This window comes from Arachis duranensis, chromosome 2, assembly GCF_000817695.3.
Source record: "Arachis duranensis cultivar V14167 chromosome 2, aradu.V14167.gnm2.J7QH, whole genome shotgun sequence".
NCBI classification, from domain to species: domain Eukaryota; kingdom Viridiplantae; phylum Streptophyta; class Magnoliopsida; order Fabales; family Fabaceae; genus Arachis; species Arachis duranensis.
Window position 1 is genome coordinate 79155881 of NC_029773.3, and position 18651 is coordinate 79174531.

The 18651-nt window shown below is 33.2% G+C and overlaps 1 protein-coding gene across 1 annotated transcript in view; it reads left to right on the forward strand.

The window, feature by feature from the left end:
- The first annotated feature begins 5306 nt into the window (after positions 1 to 5306).
- The window catches only part of LOC107475204 (uncharacterized), a 23000-nt gene continuing 9655 nt past the window's right edge, over positions 5307 to 18651 (forward strand). The window contains exons 1-6 of the mRNA XM_052257690.1: positions 5307 to 6063; positions 8204 to 9239; positions 9523 to 9977; positions 11232 to 12330; positions 12628 to 12903; positions 14436 to 14775. Of these exons, the coding sequence (XP_052113650.1) occupies positions 5576 to 6063; positions 8204 to 9239; positions 9523 to 9977; positions 11232 to 12330; positions 12628 to 12903; positions 14436 to 14775 (3694 nt within the window). The 5' untranslated portion in view covers positions 5307 to 5575. The remainder of the gene's footprint in view (positions 6064 to 8203; positions 9240 to 9522; positions 9978 to 11231; positions 12331 to 12627; positions 12904 to 14435; positions 14776 to 18651) is intronic.

The window sequence follows — 18651 nt, forward strand, 5'->3', positions numbered from 1 at the left end:
ATATTGAATGGGCCTTTGTGCCGAGTGCTAATGCGGAAATGTCCGCCTAACTGATAGCCTAAGATTGCTAATGCGGGAATATCTGCCTAACTGATAACATATTGTATGTTTAATTGGGCCTTTGTGCCAAACTGCTAATGCGAAAGTGCCTGGCTAACGGATAGCCTGAGATTGCTAATGCAGAAATGTTCGCCTAATTGATAGCACTGTTTCTTATTGTGATACACATTATTATGATGAGGCCTAATTGACACAGTAAAGAAACCATATTCGGGGTTCGCTCTAAGTAACGTCGGGTTGCGGGTAGACAACCGATGCATGAGTTCATGGCCTGCTTATAAGAGACATGCATCATATTGATTGCGCATTTGCATTTGAACTTGGTTTGCTTGTTATATTTTCTCTGTGATTGTGCTGTTCGACTTGTTTGTCTTATTGTAATTTATTTTTTTAATGATCTGTTTCTTGTGTTGTTGTTTCTCTGTGATTGAGATTAGTTTAAGTTCGAAAATTTAAAGAATGTAATAAGGTAAAAATAAAAAGTATTTTCAAAGGTTTAACAAAATGGTTTTATTGAGTAAAGTTAGTTATTTGCATTTTATTTCATTACTTTTACGGCATTTCTATTCCCTACTGATAACTAGTGGTTTGTTCTCACCCCAAAATCCTCCACCCTTTCAGTGACACAGCTTCGAAGACTCAGTTTGAAACCGCGGGCGATTAGGAGTTTTATTTAAGTTAAGTTTATGTGTTGAGTTGCTTTTATAAAATTCCCTCGCCCTTGTTATTTAAGATTTTATTTTATACAGAGGGATAGGAGTTGTAACTGAATTTTATTTGAATTATTTTGTATGATATTTATTATTATTAATAACTATGTGACTAGTATTTCTTAGAGATCTTTGATATATGATTTTCATTAATAGAAACAAAAGTTTTTTGGCTTTTTCTTAAAAATTTAAAACACTATATCGAACTAAAGGCTCAATATTAAATAGTAAATAAGGAAAACAAGTCAGTAACGCCTTGCTTTTAGTACGATCATGACGTGCTGAAAGTTAGGGTGTTACATTATGGTATCAGAGCGGTCATTCCTGTAGAGCCTGAGGAATGGACCGACTATGCTTCAATTGCATACTCTGAGTGTTTGTCATATAATAGGTCTTGTTTGGGTTCTAATGATAAGAGTTTGAGTTTTAAATGCATGACTGTCTATTGATTAATGCTGTTAGTCGATCGTTGCATTTCTCATAGTATTAGGTCTGGCCAACTTAATACTGATGATTAGTGTATATGAACATACTAACGGATTGTCATAGACAAATATAATTCATAGATAATGCGAATCACAGGGTTTGAGAACGTTAGAAGTTACGTCTCGGGGTTGCTTAATTATGTATCTTGTTCCTCTATGGTTTGTTTTAAAGTTTTGTCTAAAGTATCTTTCTTGAAAAAGTGAGCTAATTATTCTTCAACCCTGTTCCTTGTTCATCTGCGTTTTTTGTTCGATCTTAATTGTGTATGTTTATTTGAATTTTCTGGGATATCAAACCTATCTTGTAACTTCTGCTCTGCAATCACACTTCTACTCTATCTTCTCTATATCTTATGAAAACCTAAATACATGAAACTGTATATATATCCATATGAGTAGAGACTTTTTACTTTTCCACAAGGTGTTTTAAAAAGGTAAAATGTTAAATTATATAATGTTATGCAATATGCTAATTTTTGATGACGAAAAGTTTTATAAGTTGGGTGGAATATAAGCTCCCAAATTTTTAGAAAATAAATAATAAATTATTTATAATTATATATATGATTTTCTTTTTAAAAAAATTATGAGACTTCATGTTTTAAATTAATTTGATTTTATATAAATTTTACTTATAATAAAATATTTCAAAAAATAAAAATAAAAAAATATTATTATTATTACCTTCAACGGTTTCATACTTCTTTGGATTTCATTTTCTTGCACGGTGAGAAGATAGTGACCGAGAGTGAGAGAGAAAACCGTGGAACCTTATAACTTTCTACTTCAATTTTTTTAAATCTGTAACTCCAATAAAAAATCTATTTTGATATCTTTATCCTCTACATTTTGACATCATTTTTGTTCGATGAAAATTAATAGTGACGTAACTCCTCTTTCTCTTGAATTAGGCCAACTAGAGTTCTAGGAAGCACAGATAATTCTGAACGCTTTCTTCTTCGGCAACTTGATCAGAAAATTTCTCCAAAATTTTGAGTATTTTGATTTCGTACGGAAATAGTGGATAAAGTTGTGGTTGCGGCTGCCGCTGGGTGCGAGCCGAGAGAAAAAGGGTTTCTTTGAGGCATTTAGTTTATGGGTTCGGCAATCGAAACAAAAGTTTTTTAGCTTTTTCTTAAAAATTTAAAACACTGTATCGAACTAAAGGCTCAATATTAAATAGTAAATAAGGAAAATAAGTTAGTAACGCCTTACGTTTAGTACGATCGTGACGTGTTGAAAGTTAGGGTGTTACAACAAGCCGTCATGTAAAATTCATTTTCATTTCACCATCATCATCTGTTAGAACTTAGAACAACTTTTCCAATCATCTCTTCTTGCACAAAATATGCTAAAACCAATAATTCACACTATTTTTTTAACTTGTCTACAAATGAACTTCGAGATTACAAATTATCAATCACACAGAAAATTTATAATAAATCTCGTTACCGTGACTCACATTATAGTTGGGACAACTAAAGAAAAATTTATTTAAAATGTGTCTCTGTTTCTGACCACCTATGTACAGGGTGACAACTACAACGCAGCACTCTGGAACTCATCCATACCTACTTCACGTCGTGCTTGTTGTCCAATTTTTTATTGATGATGACCGGTTCGAGCTTCTTACAATGTGGTTTTCAGTCTCTATCATGGGTGACGATTATTTTCGTAGATAGAAAATGAAGAACAGGATGTTGACGGAAAGAATCAGAATAAGAGAAAAAAAAAGAAATTTTAGGGTTGGGAATGTGTCACTACAAGATAAATTTCCAAGACTATTTGTGGTTTCAAATAAAAAGAATAACACTATATATGATTGTGGGTGTGAATCGGTTCATCATGGGTGTGGAGTCTCCAATGGCAAAGGAATGTTTTTTTGAGAGGGAGAGAGCACAAATAGAAGAGTTAAATAACATTTTAGATAGTGTATTCTTATTTGCAGGTAACAGGGACAATGTCACATGGAGATTTAGCTCGGATGAAAGATACAATGTGAAATCATTCACCAATGTAGTCGAAAAAAAGATATATAGAAAGACAATTATGAAGCATATTTTTTATGATTTATGGAGAGGGTTGATACCACTTAGAATTGAAATACTCATGTGGTTTATAATAACAGATGGGTTGAATACAAAGGACAAACTAATAAAGAAGGAAATCATAAGCCAAGGTGAAGGGACATGTGTTTTGTGTAAGAAGACGCAGGAGTCAGTAAACCACCTTTTCCTTCATTGCTCTTTTTGCTCCAAATTGTGGTTTATGGCCTTGAATGCGGGTCGTGTGTGTTGGATGATCAATTGTGATGTGTGCAATATGCCAAAAAAAAAGGATTATGTTATTTTTTGCTATTTGGTGGACAATTTGAAATTGTAGGAATAGTAAAATTTTTGAGAATAAAGCTATCTTATGGAGAAGTAAGTGGAAAAACTTAAAAATAATCGTAAATCAATGGTATGAGGCGAAAAAAAGTGAGAAGTTGTGTATACAGGAGAGAGGTGCAATCCGAAGACAGAAAATGGATATAATGAAATTGTAGTTTGTATAAACCGGATAAAAATGTATTTTGTGTTGGATGATATTTATAGGAATCAAATGGAGAAGTACACTGTTATATATGGGTGATTTGGTGAATGATGAGTCAATGGAAGAAGTATTACTGATTGGGTTGCAAATGTCCTTACAATTTGTCCTAAAAGAGGTAGGAATGAAAGAAGAAGATGTAAAAATGATGGTTAATAATAAATATATTGTAAAGTGGCTACATAAAAATATAAACACAAATTGGGAGTTGAGATTTTTAAAAAATAAGACAAGTAGTATAAAACATGTATTTTAGAACACGAATGTGGAGTTTAAATGAAAAAGTGAATACAAGTCAAGAAAAGAGTAGAAATTAAGGACAGTAATTGGGATAAAGTGAGAGAAGTGAGTATATTAACTTCTGATGGAGTACAGGTGATGAAAGAACACAACAAAAAAGATTCAATTCAACATATTGTATTTGAGGAATGATTTGGTTCTGTGTGTATTGTGTACTTGTTTATTAGTTCTACGTTTATAGTTTAATCTGTTCATTGTGGTTGATTTGGTCCTTTGATGACAATGTCCAAAGAGATTAAATTTAGTCACTTGACATTAGAACTTTATAATCCCTAAAAAGATAGAGTTTTTTACTACTAATCTAAAAAAAATTTTAAGGTTTATAAAGAGGACAGAAATTTATTAAAAAATTGTAAAATTCTATTCACATCATCTAGCCGTTATACTCATCTTAGGTAGCAGGGATTATGTCACATTAGCAACCAGACCCACTCACGTTAGAATTGACGTGAAGGGCTAATATGTAATCGGAAGCACAATTTTAGTTTTTAGGAGTCAAAATGTACGATTAAAATCTTAGGATCAAATTAATGCACGGTCAATGAGATGTTATTTATAAGACGAATTGTATAAAAATGTTTAATTTATTATTAATCACTAAAAAATTTTGGATTTATTATTCATTAGCGTTTAAAATAAAAAATATCATATATTAAAATTGACGTGTTAACTTTTATTTGATTATGAAAAATATAAATATAAGAATAAAACCCAAAATAACCCCTGACAATTATCTCGAAAGACAATGAGGCCTTAACAAAAAAAATTCAACCTGACCTTTGACAATTATCTTGAAAGAACAACAAGCCACTGTGCCAAAAAAAATCCAGAGGCCGAATTGAGTGCTTTTTTTGGCATAGGGCTAATCAGTCCCAAAAAAATACCAGAGGCCGAATTGAGTGTTTTTTTGTTAGAAATCTCGTTGTTCTTTCGAAGTAATTGTCAAAGGTCGGATGGGGTATTTACTCTAAATATAATGACTAACACCATAACGAAAATGACGATAAATGAAGTTTTTTTTCTTTAAAAAACATTTAAAAATAATTTTAAATGGAACTGTGGTTTTATTTGATAGTTCCTTTATTTTTCTTATTTTTTTATTTAATTTATTTAAATAAAAAAAAAGAATGCACGGTCCAAATCTGGAGACCACGTTGAGAATTTAGTCGGAATATTCACCATCAAATCGTCATCACTCATCACTGTGTACTCTTCCATGCTTAGCGACAATAATGTCAATTTCACAGGAATAGTCTCAGAAGAGAACAAGTCAAAGAACGTCTCCTCCTTCTTACTTATTTGCGCTTCCCACTTGGGTGAAGATGGCATGCAGTTGCAAGGGAAAGGTTGTCTTATGTCTTACCATCATCCCAGCTTGTTCTACCCGAATTCCTTTTCAAGTTTCAACTTCCTAACAAATCCACCGACGCGATGTTCAAACCGGGGCCTGAAAAGCCACCAAACCGATACGATATTCAAAACCCCAACTTGGTTTACGATATTTTCTTAAGCTCCGGAAGCGGAACTGCCGAGTCAATAATCGCATACACTTCATGCCTCCATGCCTCTCTTCAAAAGGCAGGGTTCTCTGTTTTCTTGGATTATGGTCACAGCATCTTCTCCTCACCACTGCAAGCCATGCAAAGGGCGAGAGTTTCTGTTGTTGCTCTTTCGACTGGCTATGCTGGTTCCCCGAGGGATCTGGAGCTGCTGGAGCTGATGCTTGAATGTCGCAGAAACTCCGGTCAGTTCATTCTGCCGGTGTTTTTGGGAGTGACTCCGAGAGATATGCGAAAAGCTTTTGCTGATTTCACAAAGAGCGTATCGGAGAAAGATAAGGTAGAGTGTTGGAAGGTAGCTTTGGAACGAATCTGTCAAATCCAATCCTACCAGTGGGTTTACCTAAACAATTATAAATGGTATTTTTATTTATAATTTTAATAACAATTTTTTATTTTTTATTTTTGCCTTGCCTTGCCTTTCAATCTTCCCATGGATGAGTGTCTTTCATTTTTTGTGGTTTTCTTAGACTACATGACTTTGGTTTTCAAAAGATTTATCTCCCTATTGGTTAGTTGTTAGAGAAGACATTCGATTAGGAAATACTGTTTCAGCAGGTATTTTTTTCAAAAATACTATTAGTACATCAAAATCAATCACCAATGTATTTGTGTATAAATATATGTGGTTTAATTTATTTTTAATGTGTATTTATATTCCAATATGTATTTTATAATGATGGCCGACTTTGATGGTTGATTTTGGTGTACTCTTAGCATAGTCGATTTTTTCTTTTGAAAGTTGAACGGCAACTTTGCATACTTAAAAGTGATAGGCAGATAAAAATCAGTAGATTATGACCTTAACTGTTCTTGTTGTTGTTGCTGCTTTTTTTTCTTTTTTAAATATTCCGTGACATTAATTTAATTTTTAATGGAATGTTTTATTTTTTTCATTTTAATTTTAGTCTAAAATCTAAATTTAGTTTTCATATGGAAAGACAAACCAATATTTTGTTACAATGGATTAAAAGGAACATGAAGGGTTGCAATTATTTATTTCACTCTGGATTATGGTGGGTATGGCGTGACAGAAATAATGATATTTTCAAACCGTTTTGAGTCTTGGTTGCCTGAGAAAGTGGTCTTTCTAGCTCGAAAGTCTGCATCTGAAATTAAAAAGGTTTTTTCAAGAAAAAAGGATATTGTTGACATCTACCTTGAGTCCTTGATTATAAATTGGGTATCCGTCCCCCAAATTCAGTTAAAGTAAATTGTGTTGCCAGTGTTTATTAAAGGAAAGAGCTCTCTAGTTTTGGTTGTGTACTGAGAGATGCATGTGGAGCTTGGGGTGAAGGGATGTTCTTGATCTCTTCGTTTTTCAAATGTACTATGTTTTGAACTCTTTGCTTTATGGAGAGGTATTATTCTAGCGCGGGAGTGTGGCTTCAAGATAGTGATATGCTAAACAGACAGCATTGACTCCTGTTTCACTTAGCACAGGTGGGACATTTATCAACACAAGTAGCAGATAGAGTTTTATTAAATAAGATTCATGAAGTGCTTCAAAGGAATTGAGATGTGGAAATCAAGTTGATACAACACACAGCAAACACTGGGTAGGATAATTGGGTAGGGGATTCATCTTTTAAGTTATCGTCGTCTTTATCACCTATCTACCTACCTTACATAACTGCCCAACTCAAAACTTCTCTATTGGGAAGAGTCAAAACTACCAATGCTTGGAACTTTCACTTTTCTAGAAACCCAAATGAGAGGCATCGGAATTAGCAGTCCTTGTGAGTAGGATACAATTATGGTGTCCTCTAATCTAGGTAAAAGAGTGTGGTCTATTGATCCTTTGATTCCTTTCAGGTTCATTCACTTGTAAATCTTATTTTCATTTATTTTTAACTCACTCCTTTGCTACATCATTTTGACCTAAACAAGCCTATTTGGAAATTCAAAACTCCCTATAAATAACTCCTTTGTTTGAACAGCTGTGCTCAACATAGTTGATACTGATGATGCTTTTGCTAGTCTAGAGGGATAACAAGGGTATTGATCCTGACATATGTATCATGTGCAAATCTAATTGAAATCAGTATCACATTTGTTTTCGCATTGTCCAAAGACGGCCTTCTAGGGACAATTCATTTCGCATCATTGGTGATTGTTGCTTGTGTCCGATAAAATTTGATAAGTTCCTGTTGATAGACTTTGTTGGTTGAAAGGAGGAAGGAGACTAAAACTTGGTGGCAATGTGCTTTATATGCCATTATAAGGTTTATTTTATTGGAGCATAACTCTGGCATTTTTAATGATAGACAGTCCACTAATCCAGTGGGTATTCTCTCTTAGATATGCAGAGAGATTTTCAATCTTTGCTTATTTTATGTAATTATTTTGCCTTTCTTTCTCTTTTGTATCAAGGATCTGTTATACTCACCATTTTTTGTATTTTATCCCCTTTATTAATAATATCTCTTCTTTTATTAAAGAAAAAAAAATGCTTATGTAATTTATTATGCAGCTCAGTCTTAGTATATATGTTTTGTAGGAGTGACAATGATATGCATATCAAGAATGTTGTCGGATATGTTGGAGGCTTGTTGGACACAAGAAAATTGTTTGTTGCTGAGTTTGAAGTGGAAGTAGGATACCGAATGCAAGATGCCACTAAACTGTTGGTCCACTCAAAATCAAAGGAGGTTCTTCTCCTTGGGATATGGGGAATGGTGGGTATTGGAAAAACAACAATTGCCAAAGCCATTTATAATGAAAATTGTGGTAAATTTGAGGGTAGAAGCTTCTTGGCAAATATTAGGGAAGTATGGGAGCAAAACACAATTCATGTTTATTTACAAGAACGTATTCTTTTAGATATCCTCAACTTACCAAAAATAAGAATAGATAACATCGAAATTGGAAAAAAGATGTTAAAGAAAAGGCTTTCTAATAAAAAAGTTCTTCTTGTACTTGATGATGTGAATAAAAAGGAGCAGTTGAATGCTTTGTGTGGAAGTAGTGAATGGTTTGGTCCTGGGAGTATAATAATAATCACGACAAGAGATAGAAGTCTACTTCAGGATCATAGAGTTGACCATGTGTATAGAATGAAAGAAATGAATGAAAATAAATCTCTTGAACTTTTTAATCGGTATGCATTCAAAAAAGCATCTAATACGCAATATCTTGATGAACTTTCTAAAAATGTAGTTGCTTATGCTGGAGGATTGCCACTAGCTTTGGAAGTCCTTGGCTCCAATCTTCTTGGAAGCTTGGAGAGTATCCCTGATGGACTCATAGACTCTCCTCATCCTGTGCTACAGAAGGTTCTGAAAAAATGCGTGGAAGATTTAAATGATACGGAGAAAGCCATATTCCTTGATATAGCTTGTTTCTTAATTGGGATGGATCAAGAAGAGGTGATCCAAGCATTAAATGCCTTTGGAGACTTGGCCAAAGATGGAATAAAAGCCCTTGAGGATCGATGCTTTATAAGATTTGATGACATGAACAAACTTAGAATGCATGTTTTGCTACGAGATATGGGAAGAGAAGTCATTTGTGAGCAAAAGGGAGGAGATCCTGCGGTGAGTAAATTTTGGCTTCTTTAGGATATCTGTTTGATGCATTATCAATTAAGTATGATGTGAATTTATTTACTGAAACATCTTATTACATTAAGGAGCAAACTTAACACCCATTTTACTTCTTAGTAATTTCATAACTTTGTAAGTTTGGTGGTGGTTCCTGCATCCTGATTGGTAACAAATTAACAAGTTTCAAATGTGATAGTTTTTATTTGTAACATCACTAGAAAAATTGATGGTCTCTTGTATCTAAGCTATGCATTTTTATTGTTTCTCGTTTCAGTCATGGATCTATGATGTGTTCTTGAGTTTTAGAGGAGAAGAAACTCGTGCGACATTCACCTCACATCTCTACACTTCTCTTGCAAATGCTGGAATTTATGTCTTTAGGGATGATGACGAGATCCGGAGGGGAGATCGAATCTCCATTTCACTACTGCAAGCAATCAGAGCATCTAGAATTTCTGTAGTTGTGTTGTCAAGGCATTATGCAAATTCAAGGTGGTGTCTGCAAGAGCTGGAGAACATAATGGAGTGTCGCAGGGCCATAGGTCAGGTGGTTGTGCCTGTTTTTTATGGTGTAGATCCCTCTAATGTAAGGAATCAAACAGGTCTATTTGGAGAAGCTTTTCAAGATCTTTTAAAAAGATTTTCAGTGGATAGAGACAAGGAGAAGAGGTGGAGAAAAGCGCTTCATCAAATTGGTTCCATTGCAGGAATTGTGATCATAGATTCCAGGTAATTTGATCTCTTCTTAAAATTAAATATTCATTGATATTTGTGCTTGATAGTCTAATATTTGAACTAATGATGTTACTTTCTTTAGGTATATTTTTTTTAGTATAATCTCTTAACTCATTTTTATTAAAAACTGTGTAAATGAAATCTGCTGAGAATAAATTTTTAACAGTGATGTCACGTAACCAAGAGGTGTGCAATATATTTCATATTTTGATGTTTTCATCATATAGTGAAAATAGAGAAAAAAATTTTCTGCTTCCTTGCAAATTTTGAAATTAAGAAACTTAAAGGAAATAAAAATAACATTTCTTTTCTAATTAAAATTGGAATATGAAATAACATTTTTCTTATAGTGAACCTTTTTCACACATGTTGTGTCAAAAAATTGAAGAATGGAGATAACATTTAGAAAGGTATGGCTGTCGTCATTCTCAAGGAACACGATGGTGTCATTAGCAAATTCTGAGTGATAAACCACAATCCTTCTGGATGTCCCACTTTCAGACCTGTAACTAATTCATTCTCCACTATCTTAGAGGTCAAGTATCTAAGAACGTCTACCACTAAAGTGAATAGCCGAGTGGAGCAAAAGTCTCCCTCCCTAACACTCCTTTTACCTCAAAACGAAGATTTCGGCTATTCATTCACCATCACCTAAAAGCTAAGGTACTCATTCTTAGATACCCTGAGATTGAACTTCTCCACATATATAGACCAAAACTTTTTTTTCTGAAGCACTTTGTCCATAAAGCTCAAGCTAACCCTTTCATAGACTTTCCCAAAATCTAAGTGTAAGAAAAAGCATTGTTTTGATTTTCAGTAGCATCCACCACTTGATTGGCTACAAGGCAGCATTGAAGATTTGCCTCCTAGCCAAGGAAGGGCACTTTGGTTCTCCAATATAGAGTTCCCTAAATAACGTTTGGCATATTCAATTAATTAGTTACATGTACATGATTTTAAAAGGAGCTATAAAGAAAGTCATAATTAATTATAGTTTGGTTGAAAGGGTTTTATAGTTTTCTATTCACACATCCAAGAGGGCTGTGTGACTTTAGGCTTTGTTTAACTAACATTTCTCTTGCCTAGACTCTTACATGAATGAACGCAAGAACAATATTTATTTCTTTTTCCTTTATTCCACATACATGCTCAATTACTCAAATATTGGGTGAATATCAATTTTTTTCCGTACAAAATTTTTCTTCTTTTGATAACCTCTTGTACATTATTGATTTGTCATTTTTATAGGAATGAAAGTGAGGATGTCAGTTTGATTGTTGAAGATATCTCTGCTTTGCTAGATGATACACTCTTATTTGTTGCACAACATCCCGTAGGTGTAAAATCTCGTGTGCAGCATGTGATTAAACTACTAAACCACCAATATGCAAAAGATGTTCAACTGTTTGGAATATTGGGAATTGGAGGAATCGGAAAAACAACCATTGCCAAAGCCATTTACAATCAAATTCATCGTGATTTTGAGGGTTCTTCCTTCCTCGAGAATATTAGGGAATTCTGGGAACTAATAACTGCTCGAGTTAATTTACAAGAACACCTTCTTTCTGACATCTACAAAACAACGAAAATAAGGATACATAGCATTGAATTTGGAAAAACTATATTGCAGCAAAAGCTTCGTCATAGAAGGGTGCTTGTTATACTTGATGATGTTGATGAACTAGACCAACTAAAAGCTTTGTGCTGGAGCCGTGAATGGTTTGGTCCAGGGAGTAGAATAATCATCACAACAAGAGATGAAAGTCTACTTAGAGTGCTTAATGTTGACCACATATCTAGAATGTCAGAAATGGACAATGATGAATCTGTTGAGCATTTTTGTTGGCATGCATTCAAACAATCAAGTCCCAAAGAGGATTTTGCTGAGCTTTCCATAGATGTAGTTGCATACTGTGGAGGATTGCCACTAGCTCTTGAGGTTATTGGATCTGTTTTGTTTGATAAGAATGTAAAAGAGTGGGAAAGCCTATTGGAAAAACTAAAAAAAATTCCAAATGATAAAGTACAGAAAAAGCTAAGAATAAGTTTTGACAGTTTAAACGATGATACAGTAAAAGAAATATTCCTTGACATAGCTTTTTTCTTTATCGGGATGGATCGGAATGATGTAGTGCATATCTTGGATGAATATGATGCTGAAATTGGAATAAGTGTTCTTGTTGATCGAAACCTAGTGACTGTTGATAGCAATAATCGGCTTGGAATGCATGCCTTGTTGCGTGATATGGGAAGAGAAATAGTCCGTGAGAAATCACCCAAAGAGCTTGAGAGGCGAAGCAGATTATGGTTGCAAAAAGAAGTATTTGAAGTATTACAAACACATACTGTAAGATCTGTAAATCTCTTAATTTTTTATTTTTTCTGTGGCCACTTGTTAAGTTTCCGAAAATAGTAAAGGTTTTATAGAAGTAAATTTTTGAAGTTTTCAGTGTATTGAAAACTTGAAAATTAACAATTTTTTGGAAATCTTGCAAGTCTTTCTGGCACTTACTAGTAAAAGTCTTTATTTAAAATGGCAACAAAGGAAACCAAAAGAAGTTAATGAACCTATTTCTTACACTTGGCTTCTAAATTACCTAAGGTACCTCATTTATTTTTATTCTCTATTCATCTTATCTTGTAGGGTACCAAAGCTATTGAGGGAGTGACTTTAAAGTTGCCAAGAAGCAATGCATTTTGTTTGGAGACAAAAGCATTTAATAAGATGAAGAGACTGAGGTTGCTGCAACTTGCTAGTGTACAACTTGATGGAGATTTTGAACATATGTCAAAAAATATAAGATGGATTTGTTGGCATGGATTTCCTTACAAATACATACCTTCCAAATTTTATCAAGCAAGTTTAGTTGCCATGGAGTTAGAATCCAGTAGTCTTAGATTCATGTGGAAGAAGACCCAGGTAAAAATTAAGAGTGATAATTTCACACCTAATTTTTTCCATCATACCTTTTGATACTGATTTTATACAACTTTCTAACTGACCACGTGTATGTTATATATGGTTACCCCAATAGAATTTAGTTCTTCAGTGATCAAAGTCTTATTCTTCTGCCCTTCACATGCATGCTATGGTTTCCACAGCTATTAATTGGCAAAATTGATTTGCATTAACCACCAAAATGCTTATAATTTAACCAAGCATAAAAGTAATGCATGTTTGTGTATGGGAATATTATTGTTGCCATTTTCCATCAGTTGTTTTAAATTAATCGATTTTGTAATGCATGAATTTGATTAAGGTTCTCATCTATTTAAGAGTAAAATATACATTTTGTTCTAAATGTTTGGTTGGTTTCATATTTATTTCTAAGGTTTTCACTCAACTTTTCAAAACATTGTTAGTTTCTCCATTCTTTTCAAATGATTTTTTTATTCTCATTATACCCCCTCCCACTCTCACCCTTACCCTTTTCTCCAACCTTCCTCCATGTACCCCATCATTACCACCACCATCACCACTGCCACTATTGCATTGTTTATAGGTGAGATACGGAATACCTAGCCTCAGTTCTTAGGCTACCTGACAAAGTTATCATTTATCCTCTTGATCCAAGATGGTTCTCCCCGATCCGTGGAATGTACTAGCAAAGACTCCAGTGGTCAGCTAAGCATGGGTCTTAAGAAACACTAGGAATAGAGAACATACTTGATATAGGAGTTTATGCAGTTATTTATAGTGGTACTTGATTGAAAGCGATAGAAGGACCAATTTGTAGTAATTTCGAAGACTTTTAGAGTAATAAAAATTTGTTGTGGACCAAAATGTCTGATATAAAATTTGTTGGGGACCAATTTGTGGGGGTGCTGATTGTGCTCAGGTGGATAGGAAGGGAGAGGGGAAAGGAAAGGGAAACAAGAAGAGGAAAGGGTGACGGTGGTCATGGTGCTTGTGGTGGTGATGGTGATGATGGATATGGATATGGAAGAAGGTTGGAGAAGAGAGTGAAGGTGATGATGAGAGGAAGGGTATAATGTGAATGAAAACATTATACACAAAAGGGTGAAATTTATAATATTTTGAAATGTTGAGCATAAAATTGGAAGAAAAATTTAAGGAATAAATTTATGAATTTAATTTTGAGGCACTGTCAGTGTAAAGTAGTTTTACACATGCAAAAATAATTACTTTTTACATTGACTATGGTCATCCAAAATAGCAGATGTTATTGCACGACTGACGATTGTGCAAAACATTTTACACTCTCAGTGCATCAATTATAAATTTGAAACTAATTTCAAATGTTAGGTTTAAAAGTATACTTTAATTCCTATTTTAATATGCCTTTTACTTTCATTTAGAAAAGAACAACAATGCTTGGTCCTTTTGAATTTTGATAAGCTAATTAGTTTTGAACGTTGCCAAGGGCTTTCACAAAGTAAATTCTCTCAATTTATCACTTTTTAATTTTATTTATTTTTTTTCCTTTTCAGTTCTTGGGGATGCTAAAGGTTCTCAATCTTAGTCATTCTTATCACTTGACTCAAACTCCAGATTTTTCATACTTGCCTAATCTTGAGAAGCTATTACTCAAAGGTTGTTCAAGTTTGTCTATGATTTCAGATACAATTGGACATCTCAGAAAAATTCTTCTCATAGATTTGGAAGATTGCACAAGCCTTCTTAACCTTCCTAGAAGTTTTTATGAGTTGAACTCTTTGATAACACTCGTCATTTCTGGATGTTCATTAATCGATAAATTGGAAGAGGACTTGGCACAAATGAAATCCTTGAAAAAATTGATTGCGGATAAGACTGGAATAACACAAGTGCCATTTTCAATAGTAAGATCAAAAAGCATTGGATATATTTCCTTGTGTGGCTACGAAGGTTTCACACGTGATGTGTTTCCTTCTCTCATTTGGTCTTGGATGTCACCAACAAATAATCTTTCATCATTAGTACAATCATTTGCTGGTTCGGGAATTGTCTCTTCAGATGTACTAAATCTCCGAAGTTTTTGGGTTGAGTGTGGCACAGATCTTCAACTAAGTGGAGGTGTAGCAAAAATTCTGGATACTTTGTATGCCACATACTACAAGGAATTAGAAGTAACACCAACTACATCACAAGCCTCACAAATTAGTAGTTCATCCTTGATTGGCTTTCATAGTCAATTTCACACATTTGGATCACCCAAGTCTCTTTTAATTGAAGTGGGAAAGAAGACCACAGTCAGCATTATTCTTAGGGAGATAATTTTGCAGGTTTGTCTTTGAAAATCTCTTTTCATTGTTTTTTGCTGGAAGAAATATTTTTTAAAATATATAATATAATTTTAATATGTTATTGTTATTATTATAACATTATATTAGTGATAATTCAGAATAGAAAACTTTAAAGTTAATTGATTCAAAAATCTAAATTTAGTATAATTCTCAACTTGGCCAGGTGCCAAATAGGGTTGGAAAATTTAATATAATAAATATTCAATTTCTTTTGAATTTGATATAGGTTTCCCAACATATAGTAACTTAACTTTAGGTACTAAATATATTATTTTATTATATAAATGATAATTGAAAACAATAAAGCAACATATTTTATGATATTTTTTTTCATTATAGTTTACAGTAGGAAATAGAAAATTTCTAGCACATAGAAGAGAAAGTATTTTATGTTATTTATGCTTTAAAAAATTTATCGAAGCAACACCTTTTTCCTTAAAAAAATGATATAAGTAAGTAGGTAAAGTTTTTCAAAATAAACTATAACTAAAATATTTAAATAATAAACAGTTTTTGCCTTTAATTTATAGAAAATAAAAATTATTGTTCTTATTATTATTTTAGTATTTTGTTAGATTTTATAATAAGTTGTCTTTTTTTTTCTTTTGGTGTTACAGAAATTGATCACTGTTGAATTTCATGATTATTTGTTGCCTAGTGACAATTATCCATATTGGTTAACCTTCAATAGTGAAGGTTCTTCCATAATTTTTGAAGTCCCTCACGTGCATAGCCGGGAGCTGAAGACAATAATGTTGTGTATCATGTATCCTTCTTCTCCATATACCATCACATTTGAATCTCTCAAAAATGTGTTGATCATAAATTATACCAAGTCCACCATTCAGGTCTATAAGCAAGACACACTAGCCTCTTTTGAAGATGAAGAATGGCAAAACATAATTTCAAGTATGGAACCTGGTGATAGAGTGGAGGTTCATATTGTGCTCTTTGGGTATGGATTCAGTGTGAAGAAAACAACGATTTTTCTCATATATGATGGCCCGATCCACCAAAAAATGGAGCACCAGTATGCAGATGTTATTGTTTCCTGTGATAATGATACTATTTCCGGTTTTGGTGATGTGACATCAAATGAGAATGTCTGCGTTTCTGACGGTGATATTGTTGCATTAGTTAAGAATGAAAAAACTTTTCCCATCGTGGTTCCAAGTGCTTCCTTAAACTCTCAAGAGGAATCAGGCAACTTAGGATACAAAAACACAACTCAAAATCAAGAATATCAACAGCTTCAAGAGGTAAACTCTCACTTAAAGAACTTTCAAATCTAGAGCCATTTACTAAACATGACATCTTTTTTTATTCCTGTTCTCTAAATTATTTGCCGTGTACAGAGTCCCTTTGTTCCCAAGACTGATGATGCAGAGCCAGACAGAGTCGAAGAAACCAATGAAAGTGAGCTTCTTGTCGATCTTCCTGAAGATGTTGATTTACTGGCAGAGTTAGATAAGATCTTATCAGAGAGTTATATTTCTAAATTCAAATCTCAAAGTCTCTCGGTGATTCATATCCTTCACAAGATACAACAACTTTTTGATAATCAATTAGAAGTATTGGTGGTTGATGGTGGCATTAGAAGACAGTTTCTCGACCTTTTGGCTCAGCTAAAACAAATGAAGTCACAAGTCCCTACAAATCTTAAGCCTTTGGTTAATGATATTAAGAAATTCTATGAAGATGTCCTCAATTATTTCCCATCTATTCAAGAAGTCTTTGGCAATCATCAAAGGTTAATTGAATCCAAGAATCGACTTCAAGACAAGTTAGAAACAGCTAAATCCAGGCAGGCTCACTTTTATGCTTCAATTTCTAAAGGGAAAGAAAGGATCAATGAGATGTCAAAGGAAATCAGTGACTTGGAGCTGAAACTGAAAGCCCTGTATGTGAAGAAGGACAAGTTAGAATCCACTGTGAAACTTTGTGAGGTTGAAACTCTCAACATCAATATGAAGGCTGCCACTTGGGTGACAGAAAGGGAAGAGGTCGAGAGAACTCTCCAAGATTCAGAGTCTGCCTTCAGAAATGCTGAATCATCGAAACAGAATTATGAGAGGAAGCTAACTGAATTGAAAAGTGCTCTTGGCAACATTAAACATTAGAATTTTCTTCATTTTGTAATTATTCCTTTTTCCGTTTGTTCGTTTGTTAACTTCTGCGATTGTTTTAAGTAGAATTTAACAACTGTGGCAAATCCAAATAATAATTTCCTATTATTTTTCCTTTGGACCGTTAGTCGTGCTTCCTTTATGATTTGGACACGATGTCAATCTACAAGATAGCATCATTTCAAGAAACAAACCTATACCCGTTTGAGAAATGAGAAGTCAGTTTTCTAGTACTATTATAGAAATAGAAATGAACCCTGAACCAAACGAAAGTAAATCCTATAATTAGCCCGTGTCAATTGTCTCAGTAATAGAGTGATTAACTTTGCACATAGTGTGAACAATTTGAAAATTTTCTTTTTACTTATTAATTGTCAAACTAGTTTTGGTAGTTGAAAATGAAAGCCACTAGCAAGTGCTCACAAATGAAACGTGGCCAGGCTGAGTGCCTGAGACTTGACCAGATTTACGATCTCTTCACTTTCGCTTTCTCCAGTTCATCAGCACAAGCAATCCTCGCTTTCTACTTGTGCAATTTTCTAAGAGTTGTTACGATTTTTGGACTTTCACTCTTTCTAGACACTTTCTTGTAGCTATAAAAGGAAACCCAGTCTGATGGTAAAAGCATGTCATTTTCCCCTTATCTAAAAAAGACACTCTACTATACAGATTGAGTGATATAGAAAGAGAAAATAAATTTTTTTATAATTATTTTTTATTATTTTATTGTTATTTAAAGTGTAGGTCTTACCTTTTTTAATCTCTCTTTCATCTCATAAAAAAAAAAGATTTGTAAACTTACATCTTTATCATATAATTCACTTATCTAAAAATGTTACACCTATTGGACAAATTTTATTATATATATACAATTTTTTTTGGCAACAAACCCTTATTACATCATTTCAGACGACTTATATTTAAATGTTCTATCTTGTCATATTTTAATAGTAGAATCAAAATTAGTTTGCCGCTAATCAAATAGATTGCTGTGCACAGAACAGAACGAAATTCGAATTTAATTTCCAATACTTATATTGCTTAATCAAATATAAGTTATACCCTTTCACCAATCCAATTTAATTGATTAAAACATGGGGGCTACTTTCATAAAAATGTTTAAAACGTTTTTTTAATATTTTTATTAATTAAAATTTAATACATATAATTAATTAAATTATATTATTTTTATGAAAATTAGATCAAACAAATTAATTTGACAAAAAAAATTAATAAATCAAACTTTAAAATCAATTTAAATTAATATTTTTTTATAACAAATGACTATAATAATT